Genomic DNA, 14171 nt, shown 5'->3' on the forward strand with positions numbered 1-14171 from the left:
TACCACTTTACATACCCACAAGCAGTGTATGAGGATTCTGATTTCTCCACATCTTAACTAACACCGACAAATTTCCTTTTTCTAAAAAAGATAATGGCCTTACGTTGATTATGAAGTGGTATTTTGTGGTTTTGATGTGATTTCCCTAATAGCTATAATGTTGAGCATCTTTTCATGTGCTTCTTGGCCATTTGTTTATCTTCTTTGAAAAAATGTTTATTAATTTTTCCCCATGTTTAATTGTTGTAGTTTATTTCTTCTTGTTGTTTTTGGTCTTTTTGTTGCTCCATTGTAAATTTTTAAATATAGATGCTAGAGCCTTTTCAGATATATGATTAATAAATATTTTTCTGATGTCTAGGTTGTCTTTTCATTTACTTGATAATGTCCCTTGTTATAAAAAAAGTTTAGTTTTCATAAAGTGCAATTTATGTTTTCTTTTGTTGTTTGAGCTTTTGGTGTAATATCTAGGAACTCATTACCAATACAAGGCCATGATTTATTCCTATGTTTATATTTTCATCTCAGAGTTTTGTGGTTTTAGCTCTTATGTTGAAGTTATTGAAGTTGGATTAAATGTTGTTTATGGTGTGAGGTGGGGGTTCAAGTTCATTCTTTTGAATATGTTTGTCCAGTTCTTCCAGGGTCTTTCGCTTCAATAATTGTGCTTTTTAAAATTAAGTTTGGCTCCTTTTTATAATTTCAATTGTACTGCTATTCTCAATTTGTTCCCTATTGTTCTATTGCTTTTCTTTAACTCTCTGAGTTAGTTTAAAACAGTTTTTGTTCAGTAAATCCAATGTCTGTGCTTTTTCAAGGATAGTATCTGTTTATTTCTGTTTTTTTTTTCTGTGCATAGGCTATATTTTATTTTTTTATTTGCATGCTGCTTAAATTTTTAAAATGGAAATTTTAACATTATAAAGTTGAAATTCTGGAAATAAGATTCTTCTCCTCAAGATTTTTTGTTTGTTTAATTTCTTTTAAAGTATTTTTGTAGTTTCTGTATTCTTTGTTATGTTGAGTATCTGAAATCTCTATTCCTTTAGCATGTGTTCAGCTAGTGATTTTTGAAAGAGATTTTTCTTGAACACCAAGAACCAAAAAAGAAAAATAATAAGAAGAAAGACAGAGGGAAAAATATAAAAAAACCCTCCTTCCAGTCTTTGCTGGATAGTTATGTGCTTGGTCACTCCTTTGCTACCTAGGCCTTATATAACTTGGCATTAGCCTTTACTTTCTGCTAGAATGAGCCTATAAATCAGCCAGAGGTGAAAGCTTATGATCTTCTCCGGCATTTTCTGAGTGTGTGCCCTGCCTGGGCATGCATATGGCTTTCTCAATTCCCCACTATAAATCAGCAGGATTTTAAAAGAACAAAATGTTTATTATTAAGATAAACTTTGTATAAAAGCATTATAGATCAGAAGTTCTATTTACATTTATTGATTCAATGTCCAATTATGCATCAAACATTGAATGGGCACAGTGGCAAGCTGCACATGCAAAGCGAAATGGACAACCACTTAAATTCCACCTCTACCAAATGATTTGATTTATGTAAAAAAATGGGGGAAAGGGAGAAGACACATGAAATCTGCCGAAACTAACCTGGCAGAGATGCCAAGTTCACAAGCTAGAAAGTCACCCATTTCCAAAAAATCACTTCTCATTGTACTAAAAGTGCTTAAAAACTGCCTAGTGCCTAGTTTATAATTTCCCCAAGAAAGCAAAACTGCAAAGAATTGTAGACTAGTATCACTATCAATTTTCCATGCAAAATGATTAAGCATTTATTTGAAATACTTTACATTATGAGCTGAAATAAACTTGGACAACTACCATTATGCTAAAGTTTTATACCATGAATTCAAATCAGCCTATTTCCAAAGCCTTGCCCATCCCAAGTCCCAAGATGTCTTTTCTACGATGACTTCGGGTATAGCATCACCCACAATCCTTTGGGTCGGCACTGTGTGAGCCCATTGCACTACTCAACCTCTTGGTGGAAAAAATCAGCAGCAAGTGTAAATGAGCAGTTTTGAATACCTTCATTTCCCAAAAGAACTCTGCCCACTTTTTCCTCACAGGCATTCAGGCAGGCATAGTTTGCTTCAATTATAATCTTTTGTCCCAGGTGGCTGTGTTATTCACTTGCCTTACAGTGTTTTTGAAGGATGTCTGCCCCTTTTCCAGCTCCAGTGAATTTTGATTTAGGTGAAACAAAGTTCTTCAGGTGGCCCTCAGACAGGTTAGAACAAACAAACACAATTCTCTCAGGGCCACTATCTTAGAGACTGATGCTGACCTAGGGAGGGGTCTAGGGAAATGGCAAGAAAAAAAAAAGCTACAAAGTTATCATACCATTTTAAGTTGCGTTTTATTTAATTCATCATTCACTTGGTTGCTATGTCTTTGACTATTTTCCCTAGTTTTGACAAAGTTGATTCTGATAGCTTTTGCCTGACTTGTCAGTGTTTCTATAGAGCAATGAATCCTTGGATCTACTTATTCTGAAATTTGCCCCAACATCAATCCTTGTTCATTTTATATTTACCAGGTGTTTGGTCTTCCTCTTTCAATTGTAAGAGTTATTTATGTATTAACTAGAGGGCCGGTGCACAAAAATTTGTGCACTCGGGAGGGTCACTCAGCCCGGCCTGTGCCCTCTCGCAATCTGGGACCCCTCGGGGAATGACCACCTGCTGGTTTAGGCCCGCTCCCCAGGGGAATGGGCCTAAGCTGGCAGTCAGACATCCCTCTGGCAGCCTGGTAGCCCTCAGGGGATGTCCACTTGCCAGTGGGGGAGCAGGCCTAGCTGCAGTCAGACATCCTTAGCACTGCTGAGGAGGTGGGAGAGGCTCCCACCATCACCGCTGTACTGGCAGCAGTCATCCTAGTTTGTGGCTGAGCAGAGCTCCCCCTGTGGGAGCGCACTGACCACCAGGGGGCAGCTCCTGAATTGAGCATCTGCCCCCTGGTGGTCAGTGTGTGTCATAGTGACCAGTGATTCCCAGTTGCTCTGCTGTTAGGTCAATTTGCATATTACCCTTTTATTATATAGGATAGAGGCCTGGTGCATGGGTGGGGGCTGGCTGGTTTGCCCTGAAGAGTGTCCCAGATCAGGGTGGGGGTCCCGCTGGGGTGCCTGGCCAGCCTGGGTGAGGGGGTGATGGCTGTTTTCAGACTAGTCACACCCCTTCAGGGTGGGGGTCCCCGATGGGGTCCCTGGCCAGACTGAGTGAGGGGCTGAGGGTCGTTTTCAGGCTGGCCACAGCCCCTTCAGGGTAGGGGTGCCCTCTGGGGTGCCTGGCTAGCCTGGGTGAGTGGCTGATGGTTGTTTGCAGGCTGGCCAAGCCCCGCAGTGGGGACTCTTACCCCATGAGGGTGTGGCCAGCCTGAGTGAGGGGCTGATGGCTGTTTGCAGACTGGCTACAGCCCCTTCAGTGGGGGGTCACCCCTGGGGTGCCTGGCCAGCCTGGGTGAGGGGCTGATGGCTGTTTTCAGACTGGCCACAGCCCCTTCAGGGTAGGGGTGCCCTCTGGGGTGCCTGGCCAACCTGGGTGAGGGGCTGAGGGCTGTTTTCATGCTGGCCACACCCTATTCGGGTGGAGGGTCCTGCTGGGGTCCCTGTCTAGCCTGAGTGAGGGGCTGATGGCTGTTTGCTGGCTAGCCAAGCCCCCAAGCAGGGACCCTCACCCCGTGAGGGTGTGGCCATTCTGGGTGAGGGGCTGATGGCTGTTTGCAGGCTGGCCACAGCCTCCAGCCACCCAAGCTCCCAGTGTAGGCTGGCTAGAAGCAGGTATCTGGGATTTATTTAGCTTCTATAATTGAAACTTTGTTGCCTTTTGCAGAGGCCACAGCCGGCCAGAGCAGGTGGGAAGCTTGGCTTCCTCCATTGCTGGGGCAACCAAGCCTCCTGCTTGCTCCAGCTTCGTGGCTGCTGGCAGCCATCTTGGTTGGGTTAATTTGCATGTAGTCACTCTGATTGGCTGGTGAGTGTGGCTTGGGCATAGTGAAGGTACAATCAATTAGCATCTTTGTCTTTTATTAGTGTAGATAACATTAGTCTAGTCTGTGACATGTTGTAAATATTTGCTCCCAATCTGTCTTGAATTTGCTTCGATTTTTTAAAACAACATTTTGGACTGCAAAAGCTCATCATTGCGTGTTATTGTTTTAATTTACCACTTTAAAAAAAATCACATCTTGGTTTAGTGTCACTGAAAATTTTCCCTTGCATTCAGGGATTTTGGGACATCAGCTCTTATTTCTACTGTGTATCTTCATGTTTCACAATTGGATTTCAGACCTAATGCAATCTATTCTTATGCATGGTATGAGAAATGGAGTCTAATGACTAATCTTTTATTTAGAATTTTTGCCTCAATTTTCATGGATGATATTGGTCTATAATTTTTTGTACTATTTTTATTTAATCTGGGTTCAATGTTTGCACTTGCTTTATGAAAATAATTTGGAAGTTATTTCATTTCTTGGAAACAATTTATTTTTATTGAAACTATTTGATTTCTAAAGCTTTGCTAGGTTACTTTGTGAACCAGTTAAACTTGAGATGTGTGTTATAATTCCCTGATAAATTTCTGTATATTTTCTATGGAAATTGGTCTATTTAAGTATTACATTTCTACTGGAGTGAGTAGTGGTGAAATGCATTTTCCTAGAAATTATTTATTTCATATAGCTTTCAAATTTATTTGTACAGTGTATACAAAATTGTTTTAAATGACTTTTTATTCACTGATTGTTAATAATTATATCCTTTTATAATTTACTAGAGGCCTGATGCACAAAATTCATGCAAGAGTAGGCCTTCCTTCCCCTGGCTGCTGGCACCAGCTTTCCTCTGGCATCTGGGACCTGGGCATCCCTTTGGCTGCTGGCAGGCACTCAGACCCGTGCTTCCCTTGCAGCCCTGGCTTTGTCCAGAAGGTCATCTGGAAGGACATCTGGAAAGACATCTGGAAGGATGTCCCGTCTAATTAACATATTACGTTTTTATTATTATAAATTATCTGTTTTTATTCTTTATATTTTTCTTATCCTTGATGAAACTATAATTGCCCATTTTGTAGATTTAAACAAAATAAAACTTTTGGTATTGATGTACTTTTTCTTTATTTTATTAATGACTATTGCTATCTTGTTATTTTCCTTGTAGTTTTTTTTATTCACTTTTTTTGTTTCCTTTTAAAATGTTGAGGCAATTTAATTCATTTCTTTAATTCTTTCTTTTTAATTAATAAATGTGTTTAAGGCTACAGGTTTTCCTCTGATTACTACTTTAACTGTATCTCTGATATCTTGATATGTACTGCTCTGTTATCACTATTCAGAAAATTTACATGTATTTTTCTGTATATTCACTTTAATCCTAGTATTGAAAGCAGGCTTCAAAATTTCAAGGTTGATGAGTCCTTTGTTTCTTAAATTTATTTTCAACTTATAGTTTTATTAAATACTTTTTGTAATATTTCTACTTTGTGACACTGATGTTTTCTTTGAGAATCAATGAATGATCAAATTCTGTAAATGTTCCATGTGCACTTGGAAGAAGGAATATATTGTTTAATAGATATACAAAATTTGAAGGGAAATAAATCGAAGCAAAACATGACAAAAAATCAAATCAAGTCACAAAGGAAGACAGCATGAGAGGAAGAAATGGAACAAAACTATATACCAGTCAGAAAACATTGACTGAAATGGCAAGAATTAGTCCTCACCTACTCAATGTAAAAGAATTAAATTATTCAATCAAAAGAACCAATGTTACCCTAATAAATTTTATAGTAAAAAAACCACAACAAAAAATTATAAGCAAAATTAAAGGAAATATGGTCAATTAAAATATACTTAGACTATATGTAATAATGTTTAGAATTTTGGGTGGGCCTAGAAAATAGTAAAACATTTGAAGAACAAATGTTAATATTTATTGAAATAGAACAATAAGAATATGTATGTAAAAAATACACATACACATGCACAATTTCTAGCACTGGTGCACTAGAATGTTTTTTGCAAGAATACTCTAAAGAGAGAAAAAATAAGGCTTAAGCGCTGAATCAAATATAATTAAATATAATGTTGTTAAGTATAATATAGAAGTACCCTATCTAATAAAAGAGTAATATGAAAATTAACCATCACTCTGTCACAAAGATGGTGGCGCCCATAACCACAAGATGATGGCGCCCAGTCCCCTCAGCCCCGCCGCTGAAGTGTCCAGGCCTGTTGTCCAGGCAGGTGGCAGAGGAAGTGGGGGCAGGGGGAGCCGAGGGGCAGAGCCAGTGATAGGAGGGGGCGGGGTGGAGCTGGCTCCAAGGGGAGCAGGGAGTGGGCCTAAGCCATCAGTAGGACATCCCCTGAGGGCTCCCAGTATGTGAGAGGGGGCAGGCTGGGCTGAGGGACCCCTCCAGTGCATGAATTTTGTGCACCGGGCCCCTAGTATATATATATGAGGTAATAGGAAAATTATCTTAATGATTCTATAGGGCTAGTTATTAACACATATTCTGAATGCAACACAACATGTCCATAGTGATCACATTTGTATAAATGTAAAACTAATGTACACAATCAAAATGTTAATTTGTTAAAGCAATGCTATGCATCATTCTTGGAAATAATTATGTGCTGTGTGTTTGTGTTTATAACCATAAAAATGGATTGGATTTCAGATAGAGGCTGTTTCTGACCAGGGCTAAGATCTGATATATGGGAAAGGAGTGGGGCAGTACAATGACACAGGGTATGTCACTAAATTGAAATTTACTTTATCTGTAAAAATTAAAATTTTTCATTTTAATAAGATGAAGCAAATATTAAAGAATTTCAAATGTTAAAAAAAGACACAGAGTGACTGAATAGATTAAAAAAACCGTTAGACTGCTATATTTTTGCCTTAAGCACCTTTTACTCCTCTTCAAATTCACTGTGTAAACTTGAACATGCCATTCAAAATCTCTGGGCCTGTTTAAAAAACGAGTTCACTGTATAAAAAGCTTTCCAAAAATTTCCACAACTCTGAGTATGATTTTTATCTTTATGTGAAAGAAATGTCCCCAAATAGGTGTCATTTCTTACCATTTTGTCATTTGGTGATTTATGAAAGTCACCAAAGGTAAGTGAAGAGATCTGGAAATAGCTAGCCTGAAATTTGAGTACTGAGACTAATTCTTATAATTTAAAAAGAGGATTCTCAAAATAATCTTCTTGAGCTAAGGGCTATTCTTACAATTTCTTGGTTCATTTAGATATTTTTTGCTGCTTCACTGAGTCTAAAGGTGAATTTTTTAAAGAACCATAGTAAAACAACTAAGATAAACATAAAATTAACATGTAGATAGGTTAACAAGACAAAGAATAATAATGCTTTAGATTTTATAAAGAGGGAATAGCTTATAACCTATAAGCTATATTGATGACCAATTTTGGAGAAAACATAGGAGAAATACCTTGATCAATAATAAAGACTGAGTTGGTATCATTAATCATTTTATTGGACATCTTTAATTACCATGCACAAGTTAAAACTGAACCAAATTGTCACAATTAATGCTGCTTTAACCAGTCATAGAAATACATCCAAGTGATCTCTCAATTGTCCTCATTGAGCACTAGACTTTCCAGGTTTTACCTGAAAAATGAGAGTCGCCTTCTTTGTCCTAAGCACCTAGCTTAAGAACAGGCACATTACTAGTAAATAAGCTGAGATCTCAGTGCGGTACCTTCCTCGTAATAAGTTCTTTCAAATATGTTTAGAATTGCAGATACTTTAAGAGAATGAATCAGGAGACGGTATAAGGAGGACTGCAAAGGTAATTTGCTGTTGGAAAAAATGAAACACAGGCAAATTTTGCATAATGCAAATATAGAGTCTATTTGTAAAATAACATTGTCCAAAACACATTGACAAAGATTGAAAAAAAATTCTTAAGAGTTGTAACATACTTTTTCTTTCCTATTTATCTAACAAAGTATAATTAGGATGAGAATTATTTCTACCTTGACTTTAATATCTGCTGGTTCATATAAACTCATATTTTATCCATTGGATCCATATAATTTCTGTAAGAAATAGTAACTGATTTCCAGTGATACTTTTTATCACTATAAACATAGTGAAAAAGAGAAATCATATATATGTACATGTATATATTTATATACACATTGAAAATTGAATGTAGTCATTGATGGTAACTATAATTTAGTTTTGTAGATTAGATTGAAATATATAACACTGTTTTAAAAAATATTATTGATTTCAGAGAGGAAGGGAGAAGGAGAGAGAGAGAAATATCCATGATGAGAATCATTGATTGGCTGCCTCCTGCATGCCCCCCACAGGCATATGCCTTGACCAGGGATTGAACTGTGACCTTCTGGTTCATAGGTCGATGCTCAATCACTGAACCATGCTGGACAGGCCATAACACTATTTTTTATAACTAAAAACTATTGCATCTCTATCTAAGAATGAAATTCTTTGATTTAATACTTCTTTTTTGATAGAATTCTGTTTTTCAAAGGCAATAATGAAACTGTACACATTCCATATTGTTTGGTAATCATGAGGGTCCTTTTGGTACATGATATTCATCTTGTACTCTTATCAATGAAATGTGTCATATCATCTACCTAGAACTTATAACTTTTCCACTCAGCCTTCTCATTGCCACTTTCATATCTCTGTTCCTTAAAGTATAGATGGCAGGATTTAAGACAGGAGTGACAACAAAGTCCACAATGGAAAAAAATGTATCCAATGACTTGGTTGGGAAAGGCCACACGTAGAGAAACATGCATGGAATGAAAAACAAAACCACTACAGTGATGTGAGCTGACAAAGTGAAGAATGCTTTAGACAAATCCTTTGAAGAATGTTTTCTGACAGTGACCAGAATAAAGATGTATGATATAATTAAGAAAAAGAAGGTTCCCATAGATATGAAGCCACTGTTGGCAATGACCACAAATTCTAGTCTGTAAGTGTCCATGCATGCAAGTTTAATTACCCTAGGAAAATCACAATAAAAGCTCCCCACATTATTAGGGCCACAGAAAGGTAAATTTATGACAAAAACAAACTGAAACACTGCATGAATCATTCCAATGGTCCAAGCAGCCACTATTAAAAGTACACACATTTGGGGACTCATAATAGTTAGATAGTGGAGAGGTTTGCAGATTGCAGTGTACCTGTCATATGCCATAGCTATCAGCAGCACCATCTCCACTCCTCCCATGACATGAATAAAGAACATTTGTACCATGCAGTTGTGGAAGGAAATGATTTTACAGTCACTGAAAAGATCAGATATCATCCTAGGAACTGTGGTAGATGAAAGGCCCAGGTCAATGAGTGATAGGTTAGCCAGCAGAATATACATGGGGGAGTGTAAGTGAGAATCAAAAATCACTGTGAACACGATGAAGAGGTTTCCCAGGATAATTCCCACATAGAATAAAGTAAAGAAAAGAAAAAGAAAAGACTGCATTCCCAAAGAGTGTGCAAGTCCAAGTAATACAAATTCTGTTACCACAGAGCCATTTACTTGGTCCATCGAATCATAAAGAAGAAAAGACTCTGAAGTGACCTGAAAGAAAAGGAAAAAGGAATTAGCTTTTAGGTACTGAAAAAATATTGTTAAATGTTGATAATTTAAAATGATTAGTAAGGGGATCCAAGATGGCAGTGGAGTAGGTAGACGTTACACTCACCTCCTACCAGGACAAAACTGGAATTATAAATGTAGAGCAATCAACCTGAATAACCAACTGAATACTAGCTGAAGAGAAGTTTTATAACCAAGAATTTATAGAAGGAGCCACATCAAGATTGGTAGGAAGGGCAGAGACATGAAAATGGCTGGCCATGCTCCCACAGCTCCCACGGGCAGCCACTGAGATTCTGGAGGGATATCTCAGCTGCAACGGTTCCTCGTGACAAGTATGGGATCTTAACCCCAAACTGGACTCCTCAGCCCAGAGCACCAGAGCCTGGAAGAGGTGCCTATATATCTGACTGTGAAAATCAGTGGGGATTCTGTCTGCCAGGGAGAGATGAGTTATCCAGAGTCACAGGCACTCTCTTAAAGGGCCAGCTCACAAAAAAATCTTGTTCATTCACCCTGGGCTCTGGGGGAGAGAGGGTGAGTGGACTAGAGTTGTGTGAGGGGAGACTGGGTTTGTGGTTCTGGGGAGAGGCTCTGTGCCAAGTCCCTGTCCTATACTGTCGACTCCATCTTTCTTAGGTAGAGCACTCTCTTCCATATGGCATCAGCCTGGGGGAATGTAATAGCCTACCTTCTGGACTCTCGGTCACTCAACCAATGGAACTTGTGCCCTGCTGAGGAGTCAGCTGCCTGGGTTAGGATGTCGACGACGTTTGGGCAGACTAAGGGGGGTCAGAGACTGAGTTGTGTGGCTTTAAGTCAGGGGCCATTCCTTTCACTTTCGTGCGAATCTGATTGGTGTCCCCCCCAATCAAAAGAGATTCACTAGCCCCACCAAAAAAACTACTAGAACTGATAAATGAATTTAGTAAAGTAGCTGGATACAAAATAAACATCCAGAAATCAGTTACATTTTATACACCAATAATGAACTATCAGAAAGGAAATCTAAGAAAACAATCTCATTTATAATTACATCCAAAATAATAACATACCTAGGAATAAATTTAACCAAGAAGGTAAAGCACCTATTCTTGGAAAATTATAAGACACCAAAGAAAGAAACTGAAGAAGATACAAATAAGTGGAAGTATATACCATGTTCATGGATAGGAAGAATTAACAATAGTGTTTTTCACAGAACTAGAACAAATATTTTAAAAATTTATATGGAATCATAAAAGATCCAGAATAACCACAGCAATCTTGAGAAAGAAGAACAAAGTTGAAAGTATCACACTACCTGATATCAAACTATAACTTAAGGCCATCATAATTAAAACAGCTTGTTACTGGCATAAAAACAGACATTTAGATGATTGGAGTAGAAAAGAGAGCACAGAAATAAACCCACACTTTTATGGTCAATTAGTACTTGACAAAGGAGCCAAGAACATACAATGGGGTAAAAATAAATGATGGGAAAATAGGACAGATATGTGCAAAAAAGTGAAACTAGACTACATTCATACACCATACACAAGAATAAACTCAAAATGGATTAAAGACTTAAATGTAAGACTCTATACCATAAAAATCTTGGAAGAAAACATAGGCAGTAAAATCTTTGACATCCCTTGTAGTAATATTTTTTTCTGATATATCTCCTCAAGCAAGCAAATCAACAACAACAGAATAAACAAATGTGACTACATCAAACTAAAAAGGTTTTGCAGAGCAAAGGAAACCATGAACAAAACAAAAAGACAACCCATTGAATGAGAGAACGTATTTGCCAGTGATACATTTGATAAGGGGTTAATAACCAAAATTTATAAAGAAATTATAAAAACACCAAACAGACATACAATCCAATCAAGAATTGGACAAAAGACCTGAATAGCTACTTCTTCAAAGAGGATATACAGATGGCTTATAGACATGTAAAAAGATGCTCAACATCACTATTCATCAGATAAATGCAAATTAAAACCACAATGAGATATTATCTCACACCTGTCAGAACGGCTATCATCAATAAACCAACGAACAAGTGTTGGCAAGGATATGGAAAACAGAACCCTTGGGTACTGTTGGTGGGAATGCAGACTGGTGCAGCCACTGTGGAAAACAGTATGAAGTTTCCTCTAAAAATTAAAACTGGAACTGCCATTTGACCCAGCAATCCCACTTCAAGGAATATATCTTAAAAATCCTGAAACACTAATCAGAAAGAATATATACACACCTATATTCATAGCAGCGTTATTTACAATATCCAAGATCTGGAAACAGCCCAATTGCCCATCAATAGATGAGTGGATAAAAAAGCTGTAGTACATTTACACAACTGAAAAGCGGCTGTAAAAAACGAAAGAACGCTTACCTTTTGTGACAGCGTTGATGAACCTGGAAATTGTTATGTTAAGTGAAATAAGCCAGTCAGAGAAAGACAAATACTTATATGTGGAATCTAATAAACAAAATTAACTGATGAGCAAAATAGAACGAGAGGCATGGATACATGTAATAGACTGACAGATGGCAGGGGATAGGATGGTGGGGGGAACTCATGAAAGAAGGTGAAGAGTCAAATAACATATATGTCTGGCCCATGAACACAGACTACAGTGTGGTGAAGGTCATGGGGGGACGACTGGATGGAGGTGGGTAATCGAGGGGAGAATTGGGGACATCTATGACAGTGCTAACAACAGCAGCAACAACAAAAAGCTGTGGTATATTTACACAAAGGAATACTACTAGGATATTTAAAAAAAAAGAAATCTTACCGTTGGGTCAGTATGGATGGACCTGGAGAGTACTATGCTTAGTGAAAGCGCTCAGCCAGAGAAAGACAAGTACCATAGGATTTCACTTGTATATGGAATCTAATAAACAAAATAAGCTAACAAACAAAATAGAAACAGACTCAGAGAAACAGATTACAGACTGACAGTTGTCAGAGGGGATGGGGGTTATAGAGGCTGGGTGAAAAGATGAAGAGATTAACCAAAAACCCCCCACAAACACTTACAGACACAGACAACAATATGGTGATTACCAGAGGAAAAGTTGAGTAGGGGGAAGAAGAAAAGGATAAAGTGGAATAAATGGCGATGGAAGGTGATGACTTAGGGGAAGGGAGAGAGAAACATACAATATAATATACAGGTGATGTATAATAGATTATACAATTGTACACCTAAAACCTACATAATTTTTAACCAATTCCACCCCTACAAATTCAATTAAGAAAGAGTTTCAAAAAAGGCAAAAAAAAAAAAAAAAAAGGGAAAAGAAAGTTGGTTAGTAAAAAATACTTTGTTTAATTGGTTGCAAACTATTTTTAAAATAATGGGAGCCCAGGTATAAAAAATTAATGTGGTCTGATCAAAGCTCCACTCAGAGGCAATCTAATGCTTTACATTTTCTAATTTATGTAAATACATGAATTACTCAGGCATTTAAAAAAGTTGGGAAAGAATGCAAAAAAATAAACTAAGAATTTAGGTGAATGTAAATAATAAATATTGAAAACAAAATAAATATTGAATCCCAGAAAATTGGGAGAGTGTATATGAGCATATAAATGTGCTTTAAAAATATACCAAGTATAATAAAATAAAATTACAATTAGAAACGAGTATAAAAATGTGTAATAACAGTTAAACCACCCCTGAAGGCTGTTTCTCATATAAACTTAAAACAAACTACCCCCAGGGGGAAGGCAGGGGTGGTGGGGTGGTGGGGAGAGATTAACCAAAGAGTTTATATGTGCATATGCATAACCTATGGACACAGACTATAGGGTGGTGAAGGCCTGGGGGTCGGGGAGGGTTGGGGCAGAGGTCAATGGGGAAATTGAAGAGCACATCTGTAATATAACAATAAAGATTAATTTAAAAAAGGAAAGAATTCACTCACCCCTCAAAAAAAAACCCCAAAATCAAACACCAAAACACAATCTACCCACACTTGAATGTAAAATGCTGTATAGAGACTAAAGGTTAATATTTTCATAACAGCCGAAACCGGTTTGGCTCAGTGGATAGAGCGTCGGCCTGCGGACTGAAAGGTCCCAGGTTTGATTCCGGTCAAGGGCATGTACCTGGGTTGCGGGCATATCCCCAGTGGGAGATGTGCAGGAGGCAGCTGATCGATGTTTCTCTCTCATCTATGTTTCTAACTCTCTATCTCTCTCCCTTCCTCTCTGTAAAAAATCAATAAAATATATTTAAAAAAAAATATTTTCATAACATAATAAAGAGTTCAAACCACTTCATAAAACCTAATAGATGAGTGACAAATGATGAGGGAATTCAGAAATGTAAACTATTCATGTATGTTTGTATATATATTTTTATTTCTTCCTTTTAAATTAGAAAATTCTTATTAAATTAGAAAATAGTTTTACAATTATTACTATCAAAACTGTCAATGTCTCAGTGAAATAGTCACCATTATACATTGCAAGAGGTAGTATAGAATGATTCAAACATTAAAAAAATTTGAAGTCATGTGTCAAGA

The 14171-nt window shown here is 37.4% G+C and overlaps 1 protein-coding gene across 1 annotated transcript; it reads right to left on the reverse strand.

Annotated features, from left to right (window-relative positions):
* Window positions 1-8660: 8660 nt before the first annotated feature.
* On the reverse strand, window positions 8661-9620 carry LOC132221233 (olfactory receptor 4F17-like). Its single transcript, XM_059675378.1, has one exon. It carries the CDS (start codon window positions 9588-9590, stop codon window positions 8661-8663), a length of 930 nt encoding a protein of 309 aa, XP_059531361.1. The 5' UTR covers window positions 9591-9620.
* Between the last annotated feature and the right edge of the window lie 4551 nt (window positions 9621-14171).

This window comes from Myotis daubentonii, chromosome 1, assembly GCF_963259705.1.
Source record: "Myotis daubentonii chromosome 1, mMyoDau2.1, whole genome shotgun sequence".
In the NCBI taxonomy this organism is placed as follows: Eukaryota; Metazoa; Chordata; class Mammalia; order Chiroptera; family Vespertilionidae; genus Myotis; species Myotis daubentonii.